Source organism: Hypanus sabinus, chromosome X1 (assembly GCF_030144855.1).
Source record: "Hypanus sabinus isolate sHypSab1 chromosome X1, sHypSab1.hap1, whole genome shotgun sequence".
NCBI classification, from domain to species: Eukaryota; Metazoa; Chordata; class Chondrichthyes; order Myliobatiformes; family Dasyatidae; genus Hypanus; species Hypanus sabinus.
This window is the reverse complement of record NC_082738.1, coordinates 13,632,602-13,658,213: the sequence shown is the minus strand read 5'-3', so window position 1 is coordinate 13,658,213 and position 25,612 is coordinate 13,632,602. Positions and strand designations below refer to the sequence as shown.

Genomic DNA, 25,612 nt, shown 5'->3' with positions numbered 1-25,612 from the left:
ACCCAGGAACTTGAAACTGCTCACTCTCTCCATTTCTGATCCCGCTACGAAGATTGATATGTGTTCCTTCGTCTTACCCTTCCTGAAGTCCACAATCAGCTCTTTGGTCTTACTGATGTTGAGTGCCAAGTTGTTGCTGCAACACCACTCCACTAGTTGGCATATCTCACTCCTGTATGTCCTCTCGTCACCACCTGAGATTCTACCAACGATGGTTGTATCGTCAGCAAATTTACAGATGGTATTTGAGCTATGCCTAGCTGCACAGTCATGGGTATAGTGAGAGTAGAGCAGTGGGCTAAGCACACACCCCTGAGGTGCGCCTATATTGATCGTCAGTGAGGAGGATACATTATCACCAATCTGCACAGATTGTGGTCTTCCAGTTAGGAAGTTGAGGATCCAGGTACAAAGGCCCAGATTCTGCAACTTCTTAATCAGGATTATGGGAATGATGGTATGAAATGCTGAGCTATTAAATGAACAACATCCTGACTTAGGCATTTGTGTTGTCTAGGTAGTCTAAATCCGTGTGGAGAGCCATTGCGATTGCATCTGTCATTGACCTATTGTGACGGTGGGCAAGTTGCAGTGGGTCCAGGTCCTTGCTGAGGCAGGAGTTCAGTCTAGTCATGACCAACCTCTCAAAGCATTTCATCACTGTTGACGTGAGTGCTACTGGGCGTTAGTCATTAAGGCAATCCACATTATTCTTCTGGTATAATTGTTGCCTTTTAGAAGCAAGTGGGAACTTACACCCATAGCCATGAGAGGTTGAAAATGTCTTGAATACTCCTGCTAGTTGGTTAGGTCAGGTTTTACGAGCCTTACCAGGTACTCCATTGGGACCTTCTGCCTTGCAAGGGCTCACTGTCTTTAAAGACATCTAACATCGGCCTCTGAGACAGAGATCACAGGGTCATCAGGTGCAGCAGGGATCTTCACAGCTGTAGTTATATTCTCCCTTTCAAAGCAGGCATAGAAGGCGTTGAGTTCATCTGGTAGTGAAGCATCACTGCCATTCATGCTATTGGGTTTCGCTATGTAAGAGGTAATGTCTTGCAGACCCTGCCAGAGTTGCCACACATCTGATTTCATTTGAAATTGACTCTTTGCCCTTTGAAGTAGCCCTCTGCAAATCATACCTGGTTTTCTGGTACGTACAGGCCTGGGTCGCCAGACTTGAATGCCACAGATCTGGCCTTCGCAGATGACACACCTCCTGGTTCATCCACGGCTTTTGTTTTGGGAATGTAGCACTTGCATCAACTGTGATGAAGTGTTTTGAGAGGTTGTTGATGAAATACATCAATTCCTGCCTGAGAAGTTTTTTAGATCTGCTCCAGTTTGCCTACCAGAGCAACAGGTCAACAACAGATGCCATTTCATTGGCTCTTCATTCAACCCTGGAATATCTGGACAGCAAAAGTGCATATGTTAAGATGTTTGAGAGATAGAGAGATGGCTTTATTGATCACAGTGTCACAGTAGCATTACAAATACACAGATATACAAATATTAGAAGAGAAGTCAGAAAGAATAAAAAATAAATTATCTCAAACGGTCTAACGGGTGTATCACTTTCCCGACTATAGGATAGCCAGGATTTTCCATAGGGTCCTTTGTTCTATCACAGTATCCAGTGTGTCCAGTTTGACTCCTATAACAGAGCCAGTCTTTCTAATCAGTTTATTGAGCCTATTAGCATCACCCATGTTGATGTCTTTGCCCCAGAGCACCACTGAATAAAAGATTGTGTTGGCAACAAAAGACTGGTAGAACATGTGAAGGAGGGGCCTGCACAGTCCAAAGGACCTCAGTTTCCTCAGGAAGTAGAGCACAATTACAGCAGCACAATTACCCTTCACTTAAGATTAAGTAACATTGGGAGAGAGAGTTTAACATGACCTTGATAACAGAAGATTGGTTGTGGATTTTGAAGTTGGTTAACTCTTCTTCAAACTGTGCCAGTCGCTCTTTAATTCAATTTAAAATTGTACATCGTTACTATTTGACAAAGGAGACTGTCTAAAATGTTTCCTAATGTTGATAGTCAGTGTGATAGATGTAAAACCGAGATAGCTACATTGACACGTGTGTCTTAGTTGTGTTCTGTATTGAAACATTTTTGGAAATCTATTTTTTCTATGATTTCTAAAGTTTGAAAAATTAATTTACAACCTAATAAGTTGACAGTTTTGTTTGGTATAATCCCTCAATATATTCAGGTTATTTCTCTCAGACCAACATGTAATTGCATTCGTTACATTATTGGCCAGAAGGGCTATTTTGTTGAAATGGAAAGATGCTTCTGCTCCTACTTTGATACAATGGTTTTCTCAGGTGATATGTCTTAGTTTGGAGAAAATCAGAAGTCGAACTTTTGATCCTCGATTTGATTTTGAGAAAAGGTGGAGTTCATTCGCTACTATCATCTGATTTGAGTTAATTAATATGGTTTCCTTCTGATTTTTCTTTAAGTGGATTTGAGTTGGCGGATTGATGTTTTTCTTCTATGGAAGCTTGTATGATGTGTAGCTCCGGGGTTGTGCTCCCAATGGGTTTATTTTTGTTTTTTTTTAGTTAGTAGGGGTTTTTTCTCTTAGTAGTGGTTCTTTTTTTCCTTTCTTTTTTTTTCTTTCAAAAAATATTCTTAACATTTTATTTTTTCTTATTATTGACATATTGCTTAGCTTTGTTAATCAGTTATTTGCTAATTTAATTCTTCATTGTACATATTGACTTGATTATCTTAATGCATTTTTGTTGATCTTTAATAATAATTAATAAAAAAGATTTTAAAAATGAAAGGAAGTAGAGGCAACTCAGTCTCTGTGTTGGTGCTCCCCTCAAGTCTGTCATCCAGGTGCACCCCCAGGTACTTGTAGATTCTCACCACATCCACGTTCTCACCATCAATAGTAACAGGGAGCAATGTAGGCTCAGTCTTCCTAAAGTCCATCACCATCTCCTATGTCTTACTAACACATCAGTATTTACTGGGATAGGTGAACATGATCTTGGATAAAGGTGTAGCTTTTAATGAGTTTTTTTAAAAGGAGATAAAAGTCAAAAAAGTTTAGAAAGAGAATTTGAGAAGTTGCTTCCACTTTATCCATGTTCGTTTAGACCCATTGAAGTTGTATATGTCAACTTTATATTACACAATTACAGAAAACAAATAATGTAGGACAAAGTTATTTAGAAATCTGTTTCAAAGAAATTTGACAATGTCCACTTTACCTTCAGGAAAGGGCTGGAATAATGATCTTTGCCTTTTGCTGTTGGTGGAAGGCTGTCATTTTCTGTTAAAATCTCTCGCATTAATATATTTGGAATTTGTGTAGGCTGACTTTCATCTCGGCTATTTAAAAGTGCAAGTCATTTGTGGTGCAGTTAATTGGCAGATAATATTTTGCTAATTAATAGCATACTGCTTGGGACTTGGACTATTCTGTGCTGTTTTTGTCATTTGTTTGCGTCATTGCACCAAATAAATGGACTATATTTATAATTATGGCATTGCCTCTATGTTGTTTTCAAATTAATAATGCCCAGAAGGAAAACTAACCTGTTCAAATAGCTGACTACCCAGCCTCCACACTAGTGTGTTTTGTATGTCTGGCCCAGCCCATTGCAAATGATACTACTGATGAATTGCTTTGTGATGTTTGTGTTTCAATAAAGCAGCCATTCCTGTCCCTTTTGATTGAACCACTGACATGTGACTTTGCTGTAAGCAATGATGCACATTAGTTAATTTCTCCCAAGGGCACCGCCTTTTAGGAGTGGCAATGATATACAAGTATCCATTAGAAAATGTTTCCAGCCTTGAAAAGGAGATTTCAGGTTAACGCCTAGAGACCAGTAAATAAGATAAATGCTGCAATAAAGTGAGGATTTTAGGAACTCTATCTGGTCTGACAGGAAATATCATGAATATATGTAATCTGTCACTATTTAGTTCTCATATGTGGGCTTGCTTTCATGTTGGCCATCCAGGAAAATTCTGTACAGATGTATTATGTAAAAAATTTACATACATTTCAAATGGACTTTCACAGTACTAATTTGTATTTGTGAGACAGGAGTAACTCTCAGCTTTACTTTACAAAAAATAATTGGTCTACTGTTGACAGCATCTCTTTACTAAATAGCCTCAAACTCATTTTTGGCAGTTTCCCAAGCATAACTTATTCTCCTCTTAAAAACTCCCACACTGTCTCACCTTTTTATCGAATGACTGCCACTAAATTCAACTGAAACATTATACCAGGGAAGTTAAAATCATTAATCTACTTGAACAAAACCAAGGAAAGTTCCTTGTGTGTCAACAAAAATCGATTAGCCTTATAAAAGGAAGAACACACCCTTGTTCTGTGCTTTGATGTTTATTGCCTTGTAACCCAAAAGCCTAAAGATACCTTTCCCCCTGTACTTCCAGGAATATCTTGCACATTGCCTGTATAAGTTCATACTCCTTTAGTTCTAGAAAACTGATATCTAATAATATTTTCAGAGAATTTTAGACATTTTGAATATCCCTTTATTTAGAGATACAGTATGAAATGGGCCCTTTGAGCTGAGCCACCCAGCAACCCCTGATTTAACCCTAGCCTAATCACAGGTCAATTTACAATAACTGAGTAACCTATCAACTGTTATGTCTTTGGGCTGTGGGAGGAAACTGGAGGACCTGGAGAAACCCCACTCATTCCACAGAGTGGACTTGCAGACTCCTTACTGATGACACTGGAATTGAACTTTGAAGTCTGATGCCTTGAGCTATAATAGCATTGTACTAACCACTATGCTATCATTGGCACCCATTATATTGAATATGGGAAGTTATAATGTTTTGAGGCATTTTTGGGCACCCTTCTCCTGTCCTGGACACAAGATTGCCCTTGTAAAATTGTAATCTGAGGGGTTAAGTTTTTGAGACTTCAGGTTGGGACGATGACTACAAAATTTAAATTGAAGAGCGTGTCTAAGGAAAAGGAGCTACTTATGGTGCGGCTCTTGGGTCAAATTCTTTGCAAGAACAGTAGGTTTATATAGCACAGTGCTTTTTTGTGAAGGTAATGGTAAGACATTGATAGTGCTACAAGGATGTGCTTGCTAATGGGCTAATAGTTGATAGAGACTTGAGGCTACCGATGCTGGAATCTAGAGCAAAAAAACAAACTGTTGGAGCAACTCAGCAGGGGAAGTAGCATCTATGGAGGCAAAGGAATGGTCAATGTTTTGGGCTGAGGCCCTGCATCAGGACTGGCAGTTTATACTGATGAAGGCTGCGACCTGAAACATTGACTGTCCTTTTGCCTTCATAGATACTGCTTGACTCATTGAGTTCCTCCAGCAGTTCACACAAAATGCTGGAGGAACTCAGCAGGCCAGGCATCATCTATGGGGGAAAAAAAGTACAGTCAATGTTTCGGGCCAAAACCCTTCAGCAGGACTGAAGAAAAAATCTGAGGAGTAGATTTAAAAGGTGGCAGGAGGGGAGAGAGAATCATCAGGTGATAGGTGAAACCTTGAGGGCGGGCAATGAACTCTCTCTCTCCAGTAGTTTGTGTTTTTGCTAATAATTGACAGATTTAAGCATTCAGTATACACCCAATTAAACTGGAAAGTCAACTTGCCAGTGGTTGAATTGTGGGGAAAAATGTGCTGGTTTGGATTAAAATCATGGTTCTCAATTGGTTTTGTGAGCCAATGGATACTTGGCCAGAATGTTGTTTGCAGCCTGGTGCGCAAAGAACTGTGCCCCACACAACTTGGTGTTTTGGGACCATGAGAAGAAATAGTAAAGTCCTTTTCAACACTAAAACATTGAAATTTTTTGCCAGAGATGGCTTTGTCAGGTAATCTACCAATAGCTTCTACATCTTGTCATTTTCAAGGTTTTCTTAAGTCATTTGCTGTCAATGAACTACAATGACACCTATACATATGGAGAACTTCATGTTATATGATCAGAGAGTACTTAACTTAAATTGTTGCTATTTTCTGACGCCAACCTTCTGTCAAGGTAGTACATTCAGATTCTAGAAAATCTCGATTTTTTTTGTGTATTAAAACTAAATAAAGTTGTTTATTCTTGATATAGCTGTACCTGTCATTATTTGTGCTGAAAGAATGGACTGCATACCTGTAGTGGGAATCCTGTTGATAGAGCTTTGGGTGCAGATTGGATAATCAAATTCTAAATAAATTTGGATAAATATTTTCAAGGAGAGAAAATTGCAAGTTGATGAAAGTGGCACTTGAGCAATTTGCTTTTGAAAAGAGTTGGTGATGAATGACCTGTCCTGAAAGCACACTATGTGGAGAACATATTGAAGAGACATTGGCAATAAGAAGGCCTTGGGTACTTACAGTATTGTTCAAAATGAACATTTTTCATGCTTCAGGCTTGATGTAAACATCAAGTTATTAATGAGTCAGCTGCTTTCTAAGCAAAATGATCTGGAATCTTCCATAAGCTGCTAACCAAAAAGCAAATTAACAGCTTTACCTCTCTCTATAAGCACAGGCTCTCCCCAGGGCTGTGTTCTTTCACCCCTCCTGTTCTGTTTATACAAATGACTGTACCTCCACAGACAAACCATTAAAATCCTAAAGTTTGCAGGTAACATGACTATGGTTGGTCTCATCTCTTGTAATGATGTAACCTGCTGTCAAAGAGAAGCACAATCATAAACATGAGAAAGTCTGCAGATGCTGGAAATCCAAAGTAACACACACAAAGTACTGGAGGAATGCAGTAGGTCAGGCAGCATTTATGGAAATAAGTAAACAGTCGATGTTTTGGGCCGAGATGTTTCAGTCCTGATGAAGGGTCTCAGCCCAAAATGTTGACTGTTTACTATTTGCCCATGGATACTGCCTGGCCTGCTGAGTTCTTCCAGCATTTTGTGCGTGTTGTATCATAGACGAGTAGACTGGTGTGCTCATAACAACTTGGAGGTTAATGCTATCAAGACAGTAGAAATGAGGATTTGCTTTCATTGACAACCCTCTAACTGCCACCCCTCCCCTTGGAAATTAATGGTAGGCTGTGTCTGTGGTCAGGTCATTCAAATTCCTGGAGACTACCATTCCCAATACATTGAAATGGGTCAAGCATGTTACGCCCATCACTAGGAAGGCACAGCAGAGATTGCTTTCCTACACCAGCTTAAGAAACTGAACATCTCAGGGTGTATCCTGATGAATTTCTACTTGGCCATCATTGGCAGTGTTGTGACCACCTCTATCACTGTTTAGTTTCCTGCTGCTTCCTTCCTCTCCAAGTCCAGGTTGTAGCAAGTGGTCCACTCAGCAGAGAAGATCATTGGCTGTCAACTACCAACATTAAAAGACCTGGTCATCACCAGAGCATAGAAGAGAGCTGAAAAAGATTACTGCTGACTCTACTCACACTCGCAGTCACCTATTCACCAAATTGCCATCACCTCAAGTCCATCACCACCAGGACTACACATCATCTCCGAAGCTTCTTTCCTGTAGCTATCCAGCTTCTCAACAAAACTCACTCAGGTGTAATACTCTAACTGTCCCTGCACATGATCTGTTAAATACTCTTTCCTGCTCTCCTTGTTCTGTTAAAAATTATTGAGTATGTTCATATGTTCACATTTATTTAAGTTTGATTATTGATGTTTATGCATGTGACCATTCTGCTCATTGTTGATTGCTCATGGCCGTTTGCACTATTGTCTTGTAAATTGTGGGTTGCTATTGTGTTGTCTGTTATGGCATTGTCCTATGTTTTATACTTAGCACCAATGTTGGTATGATTCACATACCAACAATAAAGTGATTCTGATTCTAAAATGTAAAGTTTACATGAAACCTTTAAGTGTTACATACAGACAGATGAGATAATGCCTGTTAACTAGCAGAGAACAGTTTTGGGTGTAATTCTTTGGCAACAGTCACATTTCAGAAGGAGATCAGGGATGAGAGGCAGTGGTTTGGAAGGAGGACAAGTTAAAACAATAGATAGTCAAATCCATTAGTAGCATTATTGACATGTTGTTTTAATGCCCAAACTACCAGTATTTGTATTATTACTTTTTGACTTTTGGAGGTTTATGTGCACTTGACTTGGAGCCAACATCCCCAAGTTGCTTTTGGTAGTTCTGGGTGTCTTGGACTGTGGTCTTTCCATACCCTGTCCCATCATGCCTGTTACTTGAACTGACATGAACATTAGGAGTTTAATATGTTGTTGTGAAATGTCCTCAAAAAGCTTGTCTTGAGTAATGCAAGTAAGTGAGTTTATATTGCTGTGCCATCATAAATGCCACTTAGTAAACTAACCCTTAAAAGTAGCATTCATAAAATATAAGGGACTTGCCATGTAGAAACTAAAATAAACTAATAATAGCTATATGCTCATAATCTGATGTATGAAGTGCTTTATAAAGATGGTAAAGTACAAGGTTAATTAGTTTCAGACAATTCAATGTGATTACATTGGTTGTGCAGTAAATGACATCATAGCTTTTGGATGCCAGAGATCCTCCTATTGAGCTGGCACCTGGCAGCAGCAGGAGGGATCAGTAAAAGGGAACTTCTTGGCATGGGTGTCTAGACCTTTGTGGTATGTATTTTTTTCAGAGCAATGTGAGTGTTGTTGCTTCATTAAAGAGTGCAAATACTGGTCTATTGCAAATGGCCTAATTGCTGAATAGAAAAATGGGAAATCATCCTCAGACAGGGTGCAAACATTAAATTTAAAAAGTGAATAACCAGGGAAGTGTGCAATAAATGAAGAACAAAATAAACATTCACAAGAGGAAACTTCATCAGAGAACAAAGGGAAGCTACAAGTCTGACCTATCTTGTGTCTTGATGATTTGTACACTGTGCCAGCTATGAGTGCCTGTACTTTGTCTCTGCAGTTGACAGTTGGAGTAAACTGTAAATGTATCTTTTAACCAATTATCAGTAATGTGACTTGGGCACAATAGAAGTACTTACTGGGCACACACCAGGAATGAAATTTAAAAAGAATGCAAATCAGAATCAGATTTACTATTATTGTTTTTTATTACCTGAAATTTGTTTTGTGCCAGCATTATGGTAGACATAAAATTATTGTAAAATTATTGAAGATATCTTCAATGGTGTGGAGGCTAGTGCCCATGATGAAGCTGGCTGAGTGTTCAACCCTCTGCATCCTCTTTTGATTTTGTGCATTGGAGCCTGCACACCAAACTGTGATGCAACCTGTCAGTATGCTCTCCACCATACATCTATAGAAATTTGCTAGTCTTTGTTGACATATGAAATCTTCACAAATTCCTAGTGAAGTCAAGCCACTGGTATGCTTTCTTGAGATTGCATCAATGTATTGGGCCCAGGACTGATCCTCTGAGATGTTGATACCCAGGAACTTGAAGTTGCTCACCCCTCAATGAGGACTGGTGTGTTCTCCTGGCTTCAAATTCCTGAATCTACAATCAATTCCTTGGTCTTGCTGACATTGAGTGGAAGGTTGTTGTTGCATCACACTCAATCAGCTGATCTATTCTTACTCCTGTACACCACCTCATTGAGATCTGTGATTTTTTTTTACAAATGGCAGTGGTGTCATCTGCAAATTTATAGAGCCATTTGAGCTGTGCTTAGCCATACAGTCATGAGTGTAGGGAAAGTAGAGGAGTGGATCAATAAATCACTTGTACAGCATCTTTGACCAGATCAGGCTTCTCAAAATGCTTATAACACCACTTTACAGCTTTGTGTTGATCCTGCAGATCAACCCAAACTTAGTAGTAGAACTGAACTACACAGATAACTTCAGCGTGTTCAAAGACCACTGTCAACTCGTTCACTGTGGCATGCAGAAGGGTGGGCTTTGTACTCAATGTTCACAAGATAAAGGACCTTTACCAACTTGTTGCTTTATTGAAGATTGCAAATTTAGAACCAGTTGTTACTGGCCCAGTTGTGGGGGAAGTCATTTTGAGGCAGGGTGTAAATATTAAATGAATAAAAATTTGTGTGAATAAAGCTAAATACCCCCTCCCGACCCATACAATTTGAGGAAAAGTATTTTAAAATCAAGATCTTAGGGAGCTGGCACAAGATGTGACACAGATCTGAGTAGTAAATATAATATCCATTTTCTTTTAAAATGACAAGGATTACAAATGGTCTTGTATAAGATATGCTTGAAACTGTGGTACAGCAAAATGTGAATGAACATGTGTGCCCAGAAAGATGCCTGGCAAAAGCTAATACAAACATGGTCAGAGATTGTAGCTGCTTAGTTGGACTGGTAAGTTAAACAAGGAAGTAGATAGAACAAGGCCTCTAACTTTTTTGATAAAGGAGGAGTGGAGATGAGATATGAAGGAAAGGGGCAATTTGGGTAAAGAAGGAAAAGTCCTTTGTAGTGGAGATGAATGAAGAAGGCCTTGCATTTTTTTAATATATTTGCATGGTGTTGTGGATCCCTTCAAGAATGTCTAAAAGCTTTTCACGCTCAATGAACACAATTGTCACTGTTATAGAGTCATAGAGTTCTTCTCCCAGTGTAGAGTGCCCTCCTGCTTCAAAACATCCTCCATTGTCCCTGTACCTAAAAAGACCAACAGTCTGAACATCTGGCATCCTGTGGCACTCACCTCAATAATAAGCAAATGCTTTGAGAGGCTGGTCAAGGGCTACGTCTGCAGCTGCTGCCACCCACACTGAGCCCCCTACAAATTGCCTGTCGACAGATGACCCAATAGCCACAGCTCTACACACTGTCCTTACACATCTGGAGAAGAGGGATACTTATGTGAGAATGCTGTTCTTGGATTACAGTTCAGTTTTCCACACCATAATTCCATCCAGGCTTGACAAGAAGCTCAGAGACCTTGGCCTTTCCCTGCCTTATACAGCTAGATCCTAGACTTCTTGTCAGATCGCTGGCAGGTGGTAAGAGTGAGCTCCCTCCCCTCTGCCTCTCTGACCCTCTGTATACCCTTGACTATCACCACCCACAGCTCCAATCTGCTAACTAAATTTGCTGACAATACTACATTCGTTGGCCTAATCTCAAACAATAACAAAGTGGCCTACAGAGAAGAAGTAATCACCCTGACATGGTGGCGTCAAGAAAACAACTTCTCCCTCAATATCACAAAAGCAAAGGAGCTGGTGTGGGATTCAGAAGGAATGGAGACAGGCTCACCCCTATTGACATCAATGGATCTAGGGTTGAGAGGGTGAACAGTTTTAAGTTCCTTGGCACCGAGGATCACCGAGGCACAACAGCGCTTCTTTCACCTCAGACAGTTGAGGAAGTTTAGTATGGCCCCCAAATCCTAAGGACTTTATACAGGGGCATGGCTGAGAGCATCCTGACTGGCTGCATCACTGACTGGTATGGGAACTGCACTTCCCTCAACTGCAGGATTCTGCAGAGAGTGGTGCAGACAGCCAGTGTATCTGTAGGAGTGAACTTACCACTATTCAGGAGGTTTACAAAGACTGGTGTGTAAAAAGGGCCCGTAGGATCATTGGGGACCTGAGTCACCCCAATCACAAACTGTTCCCAGCTGCTCCCATCTTGGAAATGGTACCACAGCATAAAAGCCAGGACCAACAGGCTCCAGGGCAGCTTCTTCCACCAGGCCATCAGACTGCTTAATTCATGCTGACACAACTGTATTTCTATGTTGTATTGATTGTCCTGTTGTACATAATATTTATTACAAATTACTATACATTGCACATTTAGATGGAGACATAACGTAAAGATTTCTACTCATGTATGTGAAGGATGTAAGTAATAAAGTCAATTCAATTCCATACAATACAGCATGGATACAGGCCCTTCAGTCCAACCATTCCATGCCCACCCACCCAGTTCCAATTTCCTTCTAACTCCTGTCCCTCCGTGTATGTAGCAAAGCACTGCTTCAATTATGCTATTATACTTGCCTCAACAACTTCCTCATTCCATATAATCACCCCCCTCTGTGTCAGAAAAATGGTTCCTTTTAAATTTGAGAGATACAGCAGACAATTTGCATGTATGTCAAACTCCAATAAGCAACAATGTGGTGAATAACCAGATAGCCTTTTAGAAATGTTGATTGATACAGTAATATCCAGGATACCAAGGATCATTCCCCTGCTCCTTGGTGCTCTGTAATCTTCCACATCTTCCTCCATTTGCAAGTCTTAATTTCAATATCTGTTCTGAAAGACAGACCTTTCAGCATTGCAACACTCCCTCTATTTTGTGCTCGTGTCTGTAGATTGAAATTGAGCACACACCCTCCTAACTCCCGGAGGGCGTTGCCCAATGAGCCCTGGTCGATGTTGAAGAAAAATTGATCTATGTTCAGCATAAAGGAGCTGATGTTGACTATAACAAATGGGGGAATAATTTTAATATTTATTATGAAGTGAATCTGGATGGGAAAGCATTTTGGGTTTCTACGTGTGTATGTCTGTTTGTACACTAGTATTCATCGGCTTTGGAACTTGTTCAAGAATTGGCTCTGATGGTCAATAAGACATTCTTTGTACCAAGTAAGTGACTATAAGAGTAAGCAAATAATATTTGTTGCATGATGTGTTGGAAATCACTGTGGGTGCATCAGGAACATGTGCTGCTCTGAGGTCAATGGCAGGGCTGTGAGTTTGTGGCAGGGAACAGCAGCTGAGTCGGTACAAACTCAGCCTGATCACAAATTCAATTTACTGGAAAATTGTTCAACTTTTTTGAGACACCTGTTTCAATAATTTCAAAAAATTAACCATCCATCTGACAACTTCACATTAGTGCTTAATTGAGATGTCTTTTAAAACTGTCTCCTCTGAGAGTGGCCTATTGCTGTTTCCAGTTAATTTGTTCATAAGTGTATTTTAAGTACTGTACTGAATGCGCTGTGAAGGATGTCTTGGTGTATTAATGGACTTGTTCCATCCAAAAAAGGATACTATTTAAATAGTGTAAATTATAACAGAAAAGTGTGTGTTTGTGCTGATTGAAAGTTCACTTGTATTATTCACATTAGTTTTTTTCCATGGCAGTGACCTGAGCAAAGAATGCCATTACATCACCTACAGTACTATGAGCTGCTCTATTGAAGGCAGAGGCCAGTGAACCTGAACTCCTCCATGCAGTTATGTGAGGCAAGATTTAGCTTGCTAGTATTTGTCTCTTGATTTTATTTGACTTGGAATTGTTTGCAAATTGTGTAAGTTGCTACTAAACAGGAACTTTTCATTTACCACTCTTCAAAGAGGAGAGAGAGACTTTTGTACCTTGGAACTATATTACCAGTAAATAATGCAGCAGGGTGTGAGCAGTGAAACTATATCCTGTGCTATCTCTTTCTGTCGCCATCAACCTGCATTTAATTATTATATGATCCTGTTTCATTTACTCTGAACTGAAATCATTGGTATTCCACAAGGTGGCAGTAGCACTGTGGGGCAGCCTTTCTTCAACATGCAGGCTGAGACTTGCAGAAAAAAGTCAGTTGATGGTATTGAATAAAACCCAAACCTGAAGAGAATTTGCAGCCATGTTTAATTTCATCATTTATTTCTTCAACTGTGTGTCGCCATGTAGTTGACTAACAATTATACCAGATGAACTTTCTCAGAAAACTTTGTCAGGTAGATGTCCAAATAAAAAAACTTGGGCCTATCCAAGAGGGGAAGGAAGCAGGAATCAATCTTGGATGAGTGACCATTTTATTTAGTGCATCCTTGTATGATGCCGTATATGAACACATCACAAATCATGTTTCTCTTTCTGGGATATGGCATACAGAAGATTAATTTTTACAAGAAGGGAAAGTGACATCCGATCAAGATTTAATCTAGGTTCAGGCCACAGCTTTGATCTGTGATGATACAAAGCCATTTCAAAATGAAGCAATTCTGCAATAAAATTTCGAAGCTTACTTCACTTGTGGCAATGTCTAAACTGCTTGCAGCCATGACTTCAATTGGATTGCAAACATTTCCCAACATCTGGGAAACATTTGTGCAAATGTATCTGAAATGTGTTGGCAATATTCCTCCTGGTGCAACTAGAGAACTTCTCAGAAAAGAAGCAGTCCGGCTTCTCACATCTGTGCTAGATCATCAAAGAAAATCAGTCTTGTCTTTATATTCACATAAAGGCCACCTGAGTGTATTCTGCAGTCATCAAAGTACTGTGTAAGTTGTAATTTTTGTAAGGGAGTTTACTCCCAGCAATCTCTCACAAGGAGCATCTGCTTGTAGGTTGAGGGGTAAATATTGGCTAGGGTACCTGGGATGATAATCCTTGAGCGTAGTGGGATCTTTCCACCCAAGTGAGCAGGTGGGCTACTAACTCTTAAAGTTCAAAATAAATTCATTATCAAAATACGTACTGTATATTATATACAACCTTGAAATTCATTTTTTGCAGCACCCACAGGAAAACAAAGAATACAATAGAATCTACACATAACAAAGACTGACATATCATGCAAATAATTTAAAAAGTAAACAAAGCTGCAAAGGCCTTGAAAGTGAGTCTACAGACTGCAGAGTTAGTTCAGCACTGAGGCACGGGAAGCCTGTCCAGGACCCTGATAGCTGCAGGGCAACGACTGCTCCTGAAACTGCCTGCGTGGAACCCAGGACTCCTGCACTTTCCGCCTAATGGTAATAGCAAGAAGGGGAGACAGGTCAAATGCAGGCAGATGGGACAGGTGGGGTATCTTGGCTGGCACAGAGTAGTAGGTTTTCTGTTCTCAATTGGGGTGATCTCTGTTGGTCTCAATCTAAATTGGGGTGATCTTTACAACCCCCTGGGGAAACTGTAAACCCCTTTAATTGACTTGTACAAATGATGGTGAAATGCTTTCTATGCTAGTGGTGAACAGAGACTTATCACAAGCAAATGGAACACAGTAAAGTTTCAAGGGATGCATTAGGTGCTGTAACCTCTCTGCTGTCTGGCTGTGCCCATTCTTCTTTTCCTCCCTTCCCCCAAAGCACCAGTTCTTAATGGTTTTAGTGCTTTACACAGGAGAGGTTATTAATATAGATATATAATCATGTAATTACTTAACACAAGTTTTCAGGGTCCGCTCTATTCACTTTGCCTTTTTAGAAGCTCAGACTGATATTAGCCCACAGTGGTTCTTGAGCTCTGCACAAACCAGAGAGGGGCCTGAACACTCTCTTGTGTCTTCCATTCCCCCACTTCAACCATGAAGTGCAGAGCAATATAGGTTCAGTGTGTTCCTCATAGTGATGGCTTCATGCTCTGTACAATTGACAAAGCATTGACAGCTGTAAAGAGAGGTGAGTAATTTAGGATTGTGTTTCCTATCTTGCCTCTCTTTTTTGCTGTAACCTGTATCACTCTTGCTTGGTCTGCCCTCCTTGTGGAGCTGATACTGATCATTCAATCTTCAGAGCCTTCAGTTGCCCAGGGCCAATTCACTAAATTTCCTCCTTGAATCTTGACACAGACCTCTCAAAATACAGCTCAAAATCTACCTGTTCAATAAGGTGGAATGACTGAGCTCTTCAACCCCTTTAATTTGCTGGACTTATGCAAAAAACAGACTTATCTACAGATCTCTTCAATGATGAATTTAATGGACACTGGGTCTTAAGGCTCCCAACACAATTATCTTTTTGCATTGGTAGAATTTTCATTGAGAAAACTTGAGATTTTGTTCAGGCCAATACTGTAAGGATTTTTGGCTAAAAATAGCTCAGCATCCACTAAGCCTTTATGAAAGAAGTATATACTCTCAACTCATTGTGTTCCTCCAGCAGACTGTTGCTCTGGATTCCAGCATCTGCAATCTTATGTCTCCAATACAGAACTAACTTTATCTTAATAATGATGAAAGGTCATTGGCCTGAAACATTATCTCTGTTTCTTTATCTACAGATACTGCCTAGCCTTTATTATTTCCAGTATTTCCTGTTTTTATTTCACCTTTCCAGTGTCTATAGCATTTTAGCCTTCTGAAAGACAAAAGCTTCATTGTAATTTAGCCCAGTAACTTTTTTGATTAAAATGAAAATAATAAAATTACTCATGTCTGCATTTTGCTGATCAACTGGCAATTATTGGATTGACTTTGAATTTGGCAGGATTTTGGCAAATTATCAACCTATACTATATTTTATTGTTGTTGGGTTAATGAATGTTGCAATTTATCCTGTCCTGGATCTTGGAAAGACACCTCTGTTCACTTGCCAATCTGAGGCAATAGTCAGGAATTCCTGAGGAGAGGAAAATGAAGTGTAGTTTTTCAGCAACAATTTTCTGTAACCTATCAAAAGCACTTAAACTCAAAAGCAAGTGCTAGTCTTGAGCAGATTACATGTGGGCCAAGGAAGTGACTCGTGGTCGCCAATTTGATTGCAGCCAAGCCAGATCCTGTTACAGTTCATGTCTGTGCTGCCTTTTAAAGAATCCATTAGTCCCCCTCCCTAGTTCAATTCCCAGAGCTCTGATTTCCCATTTCAAATAAAATGGAGCTTTTACACATCTGTTAAAGACAGTGATATTTGACTGACATGGTTCCTTCATTTAAAAATTCAAAGGAGATATTTCAAAAAAGCATTTAGCAAAGTATCAGATTTGCTGAGAAAATTTGTGGAATTAAAGAGCCATTAATGGGTGAAAATGAAATATGGTTTTAAGACAGAGAATTTAGAGCTGTGATTGATAAACTTATTTTCCATACTAGAGGACGGGAGACTATTCCTTGGTGGAGCAGTGGGGAGGAGTGGTGGTCATCACTAAACCACTACCTTTGACGTATGTGACTTCTTTCTGTGGGTGTCGAGGAAATAAACTCAAAGGTGGAAGTATAGTTACCATTGAGGAAAATGGTAATAGACTGGAAGAGGACATGGGATGATCAAATAGACAGATGTGACAAGTGAAATTTAATAGACTAGCATGAAATTCTTATGCTTTGGGGGAAAGGAACAAAGTGAAAGAATGCAGACAAAATAGCATAGTTGTAATGGATGTGAAGCAACTGAGAGTTTACATATATAAATTCTATATAGGGCAGTGAGAGAATAGTTAATAAAAGAGATTGGATTCTAGGTTTCATGACCAGAAGAGAGTACAAAAATCAGGAAACATTTGCAATCAAATTTCATTCATTTTAACCTTTATACAAGACTGCTTAAGTTGCTCTTGGAGTTTGGTGCCCAGTTCTGGTCACCAAATTTTAGGAGAACAAGGACCTTGAAGGTGGTGCAGAAAACACCTATTGCCTCAGATTGGCGAGTGAACAGGAGTGTCTCTCCAAGGTCCAGGACGGGATAAGTAACAACATTCATTAACCCAACAATAATAAAATATAGTATAGGTTGATAATTTGCTAACATCCTGCCAAATTCAAAGTTAATACAATGGTTCAATTCCAATCATTGCCTGTAAGAAGTTTGCACATCCTCCCCTTGATCACGCAAGTTTCCTCTGGGTTCTCCGGTTTTCTCCCACATTCCAAAGTTATGGTGTCATTGGGTGGTGCGGGCTTGTTGGTCTGAAAGGGCCTGTTGCCATGCTGTATCTGTAAATAAATAAATAAATACGTTTACTCTTATAGGTTTGGATTTGAGAGATTTCTGTGGTAAGTTCAAGCTCAAGAATAAACTGTGATTATTCTCTTTGAAATAAAGAAATTTGACAGATAATAGGACAAGATAATGTTGGGTCTCAGTGGGAAGTTTTTAACCATTGACAAATTATTCAAAGACCAAGGTGAAGAGATTCAAAGTGGACAAAAGGATGCAGGGCATATGTGAAGGAAATCTTTGGTTAATATAGAGATTATGATCAGTAAGGCTATTGCAGCAGTTGCTAAAGGATTTCAAAAGAACTTTGTGTATGCACTTGAGGGAAAAATAATTTGTAGGACTGTAGAATAAGAGGGAATTGACCTAATGAGATTGCTTGAGAGAACAACGATGGACTGCATAGACTGTGTAGCTATCCACTCATCCAGCTGCTACTCTCCTCAGTACTACTTGTTCCGCTTCTAACAGTTGCCAATGAATTTGCAAGATTGTGAAATCAATAATAACATCAGTCTCTATTGAATTGCATCTCTATTGATAACGGTGTTCCATTGATGCTTAAGTTTAATAAAGTTTATGATTTGCGTATTTGACATTGGTTTTAGGACATTATTCAAAGAGCCCCTTTTGTACCATCTATTTCAAAACATCAAAAAGTGAGAGTGTTGGAGAAACAATCGAGAGTAGTGTTGAACTACGAATCTTGTCAGTCTCAGCTAATTCAACCGTGATGTCATGGCTTTCAGGGCAGATTTCATAAGTGATTTAGATAGCAATAAAACAGAAATGTTTGCAAAAGTCTGTTTGTGCACCTGCTCTCCTGTTCAAATAACATTGTGCATGTTGTCCCAGAGCTGATGCTTTATCGCGCAGTCACATTTTTGATGTACTTAGCTGTATGGTAATTTAAGATTTTCTGTAGATTGAAGTAAGAGATTGGGGATGTAGCATGATCTTTTTCAGCACTTTTGGATCAGAATGTAGTCTGAATTGCAAATAATTTCCCATTTGGTTTGGCAGAATCTTAATCCAATTGATGGTTAAACTATTCAAGCCCTGAAGCTGCCAATTTTTACTAGTCTCTCTGATCAGGATGGCAACTTAAAGTGCAGCTGTCTTCAGGTTAACTGTGTTTTTACCCCTTTTGTACATAGCCTGAAATGTAGGTCTGTATGCACCTTCAGTATTGGAAATAGCAAAAAATATCATGAGCCTTGAAACCTCGAGGTCAAACAATGGGTGCGGCCTCATAACTGTGTGAACATTACATAATGTCAGGTAGTACATGTCTGAACTTGGTAAATGTTTTAAATAAGATTATAGATGTGAAATACTGTCTCTGCAGTAAAACTGTGTTTAGTTTTGCACTTAGTAAGTTGACCAAACAGAGTGGGTGATTTTGTTTGAAGCTTTTATTAGCCACCCACCTTCCATCTGGCTACCAAGACATAAAATTTGATATGTTTTGCACAGCAATTTGTAATCATTAGTTACATTCCCAGTTGAATTAAATGAGAAAGCAATTTGCCTCCTGGTTAACTGCCAGAGTGTCAACATGTTAACATCTGCAGATATGATCCCAATAAATAGGTGTACTCAACACCTAAAGAATGTTTCCCTAATGCTTCCTATTCTTGTATTATAATTTACTTACTCTTGCTGTGCTGAAGCAGTAAGTTGATCCAATTGTTTGAATACCTTCTATATTTAATTGAGGCTAAGCACAGCTCCAATGCCATATTCAAGTTTGCTGATGACACCACTGTCATTGGCTGAATCAAAGGTGGTAACGAATCAGTATTTAGGAGGGAGATAGAAAATCTTGCTGAGTGGTGCCATAACAACCTCCTCACTCACTCAATGTCAACAAGACCAAGGAGCTGATTATTGAGCAAGAGGAGGAAACCAGAGGTCCATGAGCTGAACCTCAACGAGGGATCAGAGGTGGAGAGGGTCTGCAGTTTTAAATTCCTCGGTGTTATCATTTCAGAAAACCCGTTCTGTGCCTAGCACATATGTATAATTACAAAGAAAGCATGGCAGTGCTTCCACTTAGGAATTTGTGAAGATTCTGCCTGACATCTAAAACTTTGACTAACTTCTATAGATGTGCTGTGGAGGGTATATTGACTGGCTGCATCACAGCGTGGTATGGAAACACCAATGCCCACGAATGGAAAATCCTACAAAAAGTAGTGAATATGGCCCAGTCCATCACGGGTAAAGCCCCAAACACCCACCCACCCCCCCCCCCCATCATTGAGCACATCTACACAGAGAGTTGTAGCAGGAAAGCAGCATCCATCATCAGAGATCCTCACCACCCAGGCCATGCTCTCTTCTCACTGCTGCCATCAGGAAGAAGGTACAGGTGCCTCAGAACCCACAGCACCAGGTTCAGGAACAGTTATTATCCCTCAACCATCAGGCTCTTGAGCTAAAGATTCTTCATCTCATGTTCTCGATATTTATTGCTTGTTTTTTTTTATTTGTACAGTGTATTGTCATGCACATGGGTTGTTTGTCTTGTGTGCGATTTTCCATTGAGTCTATGGTGTTACTTTGTAGCTACTGTGAATGCTTACAGAAAAATGTATCTCATGGTTGTATATGGTGACACATATGTACTTTGTTAATAAATTTACTTTGAACTTCTATAAGATCTTGTAATGGTTAACATAATTTCCAATTATTTCCCTGCCCCCCCCACCCCCACCAACTTCAGATGCTTAGTGCTGATTTGCAAGATTACTGCTTCAAGAACACAGCATCAAGATGGAGGCATGTGACTGAGCAATATAACTATTCATTATAAATATCTACTCTTGTAAAATATTTAGAAGGAAATTCAACCAATTTTCAAACAGTATGGCAGTTCATGATCTGAACTTCTCTCAGTAAGTCTTTTCTATGCACTTCATGTTTAGCATGAAGATGTGAGCACTATATCCTGGTGTTGACAGTGTTTGTAACTTTCTAATCCTGGCTATAGATAGGCACCTGTGTAAAGTCAGGGCAAGCAAGCCATATATAAGAGAATTGGATTTGTTCAGTTTAAATTCCAGGAGTAGTTGGGTTGCCAATGCTGCTTAAGTATGATCTGCCTGAACAAGTAGCACATTGTAAAAGTTAAATGAATGTGTGGTCTTGGCTGCTCATTCATGGAGACTTTGATCTGAGGCCTGAAATGTTAACTGTTTCTCTTTTTGCAGATGCTGCCTGATATGACTTTTTTCAGTGTTACCTGTTTCATTTCACATTTCCAGCAAGTGGATTTTTTAATATATTTTCTTTGGCTGCTATTTTGCACCTCCTGAATGACTGGCTCAAACCAATAGAGAGTTGGAGAGAGCAGCTGATTATTTGTCTTTGCTGGTGGCCTGGGAATACATATTGAAGTGAAGGTGATAAAAGAGTGTGGCTTTTCATGTGTCTAGTTGGAATTGGTTTATTATTGTCGCATATACTAATATACAGTGAAAAGCTTGTATTCTGTGCATATAGATCAAATCATTGCTACACATTGAGTTTAATACAAGATAAAGCAACAACAATGCAGTACTAAATGTAACAGCTACAAATAAAGTGCAGTGAGGTCAAGAGTTAATTTTGTCATACTAGGTTCCCAACCTTTATGCCATTAAGCAAGTGGTCCATGGACCCCAGGTTGGGTACCCCTGTGTTAAGCGAGTTGTTCTATTGTCTCTAACAGCAAGGTAGAAGCTATTGAGTTTGGTGGTATGTGACTTTTTGTATCTTCCTGATAGGAGAGGGGAGAGAGAATTTTTGGGTTGGATGGAGGTTTTGATTTTGCTGGCTGCTTTACCAAGGCAGTGAGAAGTGTAGACAGAGTCCATGGAGGCAAGGCTGGTTTCCATGATGTGCTGAGCTGTGACCACAACTCAATTTCAAAAAAAATCAAACTTGCTATATTTGTTTTTAAAATCATGTAATTTTCCTGGATTGAAATCAGTATTACATATTCCAGAAAATAATTTGGCTATTTCCTTTCATTGGCAACTAGTCAATATTTGACTTCCCTTTTTCCTAGTTTGAATAGCAGCAGCAATGATCGCAGAACAGAACAGGCGTCAAAACAATCGGACCAGTTTCTGTTCTATACCGCAACATTGGGTAATATTTTAGAACTGCATCAAAATAATATTGTGGGAAACTTAAGGTTAGTAATCAATGCCATGGTTTGCTGTTTTAAAGATGCCAACTTCCATTAGAATCATGGAAGGAAGTCTGCTGATGTTAAGTGATTCATTGTTTACCATCAATGAGTCATTTGCTCAATCAGTAATAAATACGTGGGGTTGTACGGAGGTATTTAAATTGTCAACAAGTACCCAGTAGACCCTTTTAACACCTTTTCTTACAGCATCTTAAAGTGATGAAGCTGTTATCATTTCATGCTGTTAGGGTCACCAGTTTTCAAGTATAAACTTTTACCCTGTGGTCTTGTTTGTCAAAATTGTACATATACATTTTTTTCCCATCTATACAGGCAAGCCTAGAGAACATGGAGCGATCACCATTCAGCAGAGGGCAATGGGCCTCTCAATCACTGCGAGTCACTGCAAAGGAGTTGTCCATAGTTAATAAGAGGGGATCTGTCGCACTCAGGGAACGTTTTTCTAAGTAAGTAATCCAGCATTCTCTTAAAGAAATCAAGTAGCCTTTTCAGTGTACAAAACATGGATTCATTCTATCTGTTCTCACTGTGTCATGTCACCCTGGAAGAGTGGTTGGTAAAATGGTTTAGGACAAATATAGGCACAGCCTTAAACTAATAAGCGTAATTATTCCAGGTTGAATTGAGTGCAACAAATGAAATCTAGAACCTAGTGAAGATGGGAGAGTACCTCAAATTTAGAGGAACACACAACTTGCTGGAGGAACTCAATGACTCAGGCAGCATCTATGGAGAGAAATGGACAGTTGACATTTCAGGTTAAGACCCCTCATCAGGACTGGAAACAAAAATGGGAGGTAGCCAGTTTCCCCCTCTTTTCCTCCCTCTTCTCACCTTTTTATACTGGTTATCACCCATCTTTCTTTCTAGTTAGCTGAAGGGTCTCGACCCAAAATATCGACTACCCATTTCCCTCTGTAGGTGCTGTCTTGGCCCACTGAGTTTTTCCAGCACCTTGTGTGTTGCTCTAGATTTTCAGCATTTACAGTTTCTCTTGCATCTCCACCCAGCAGATTGACGGCATACACAGAGGGTGACATTATGTAACATGTACCATGCTAATACCTTGAAAGAGATTTTGGTAACACTTTTTCCTAAAAAGAAATCCCTGTAGTAAATATGTCTCTTTAAAGAAAGTAAACTGTTGGTTTCTGAAGCAGCTGATTTTTGATTTGAAGTCTCCAATTCTCCTCTTTATCCTTTGTGCCCATTTATTTTCTGACTTTTCTCTCCACTCCTGGAGGTATTAGTTCCCTTGCAACAGCTGACCAATAAAACCATGCCTGAATGCTGCCTGTTCGTGTTTGAGTCATGATGCTGTATACTGGCTTGCAATTGGACTGTGACAAATACTATTACCTAATGTCTAAGTATGCATAATTTCCAACATGCACCACCTTGGGAGGTGAGGAGGCCCACTTGGTAACTTTTTTCTCCGTGCTACGTCTTTCCCATTCTCCCTTCTCTGCCTGAACCACTCTGAATTCTCTAGCTAACTGGCACAGACTGGGGAAGCAGGGTCTTTGCTTCCTAAAACATTAGCTAGCTCAGTAAGCTTCAGTTACAAATTATTCTGGCAATAGTCCCCTCTTGATCTAGCATTACCTTTATCACATGGGTGTCAAGAGAGTATATGACTGGGCTCAATGTGAAACGTTTGAGTGCATTTTAAAAATAAAATTTACGAAACCTTAGTGATGTAATGAATAAATCCCTTCCTAAGGCTATTTGCTTGCTAATAAAAATGTTATTCATAGTGATATGGTCGATACAAACTGATTTGATATATTTATGTGGAGTACAGTTAAATTGTTTTTCTTCATATTGTATCCCTTCTCTTTTATTGTTAAGATCACCATGGTTTCAGTAAAAAAAAGTTTGGTGGTAAAACTACCATGAGTGAGGTGAGTTACAGAAAATTGTTGTGGCAAATGTCATTTAATGCATTACTGGATTTATTTACAGTGGTGCTAGAAAGTTTGTGAATCCTGTGGAATTTTCTCTATTACTGCATAAATATGACCTACAATATGATCAGATCTTCATGTAAGTCCTAAAAATTAAATAAAGAGAACCTAATTAAATAAATAACACAAAACATTATATTTGCACATTTACCTATTGAGAAAAATGATCCAATATTACATGTTTTTGTTGGAAAAAGTATGTGAACCTCTGGGGTAACGCCTTCTACAAAAGCTATTTGGAGTTGGGTGTTCCAATCAATGAGATGAGATTGGAGCTGTGGGTTGTAGGGGGGCCCTGCCTTATATAAAAGATACAGAGTCAAGTTACTGACAAGAGCCTGCACTTCTCAAGAAAGATTTGCTTATATGCAGCATGCCTCAATCAAAACAGCTTTCAGAGGACCTTACAAGAAGAATTGTAGAGATTGTATGAAGCTGGAAAAGACTGCAAAAACATTTATAAAGACCTGAGTGTTCATCAGTCCACAGTAAGAGAAATTGTCTACAAATGGAGGAAACTCAGTCCTGTTGCTACTCCCCCTAGGAGTGGGGAGTCCTGTAAAGATCACACCAAGCGCACAGCGTGCAATGCTGAAGGAGGTGAAAAAGAACCCAAAGGTAACAGCAGAAGACCTGCAGAAATCTCTAGAACTTGCTGAAGTCTCTGTTCATGTGTCCACTATAAGAAAAACACTGAACAAGAATAGTTTTCACGGAAGGACACCATGGAGGAAACAAATGCTGTCCAAAAAATAAACATTGCTGCATGTCTTAAGTTTGCAAAAGACCACCTGGATGTTCTACAACGCTTCTGGGACAATGTTCTGTGGACAGATGAGACAAAAGTTGAACTTTTTGGCAGAAATGTACATTGTTATGTTTGGAGGAAGAAGGGCACTGCACACCAACACCAAAACCTCATCCCAACTGTGGAGAGCATGGTGGAAGGAGCGTCATGGTTTGGGGCTGCTTTGCTGCCTCAGGGCCTGGATAGCTTGCAATCGTTGAGGGAACAATGAATTCAAAATTGTATCAAGTCATTTTACAGGATAATGTTAGGGTAGCAGTCCATCACCTGAAGTTTAATAGAAGTTGGATAATGCAACAAGACAATGATCCAAAACACAAGAGTAAATCAACACCAAAATGGTTTAAAAAGAAGAAAATTTGTGTTTTGGAATGGTTGAGTTGAAGTCTTTACCTTAATTCTATAGAAATATTGTGGATGGACTAGAGGCAAGCAGTTCATGCAAGGAAGCCCACCAACATCCCAGAGCTGAAGCAGTTTTATAAGGAGGAATGCCCTAAAATTCTTCCAAGCCACTGTGCAGGACTGTTCAACACTTATCAGAAATGTTTGGTTGAAGCTATTGGTGTTCAAGGGGTCACATACTTTTCCCAACAAATATTTGTAAAATTGGATCACTTTTCCCAAAAAAATAAAAGTATGATTTTTTAAAAATGTTATTTAATTGTGTTCTCTTTATCTAGTTTTAGGACTTGCGTGAAGATCTGATCCCATTTTACTTCAGATTTATGCAGAAATGAAAACTCTACAGAATTCACAAACTTTCGAGCACCACTGTACATATGGATACCAGGAAGGAAGGCTTTTGGGGGTTACAGCCAAATTCATCTGTCATGGATGAACATGAATAGGACATTTCAAGGAGGCACTAGAACTGTTCTTGGTTCTTTTCCCACAGGTCGCCCACATAGGTGCAATTTTAAACTGAAAGAATTGGAAGGAACCTAGATTAAATCTATTCTTTTCCAGCTCCAAGGTCCAGGGATTTTGAAGCTCCAGTCTCTAGCTGGGATCCAAGTTTGCCAAGGCAAAATTTTTGAATCAGTTAGTCCCTAATATAATTTTATTTCT

The 25,612-nt window shown here is 39.4% G+C and overlaps 1 protein-coding gene across 2 annotated transcripts in view; it reads left to right on the top strand.

The window, feature by feature from the left end:
- lima1a (LIM domain and actin binding 1a) overlaps window positions 1-25,612 on the top strand; it is a 137,095-nt gene that overhangs the window by 59,480 nt on the left and 52,003 nt on the right. For both annotated transcript variants that reach the window (XM_059955841.1, XM_059955840.1), the window contains exon 2: window positions 22,079-22,212. In XM_059955841.1, the coding sequence (XP_059811824.1) occupies window positions 22,094-22,212 (119 nt within the window). In that variant the 5' untranslated portion in view covers window positions 22,079-22,093. The remainder of the gene's footprint in view (window positions 1-22,078; window positions 22,213-25,612) is intronic.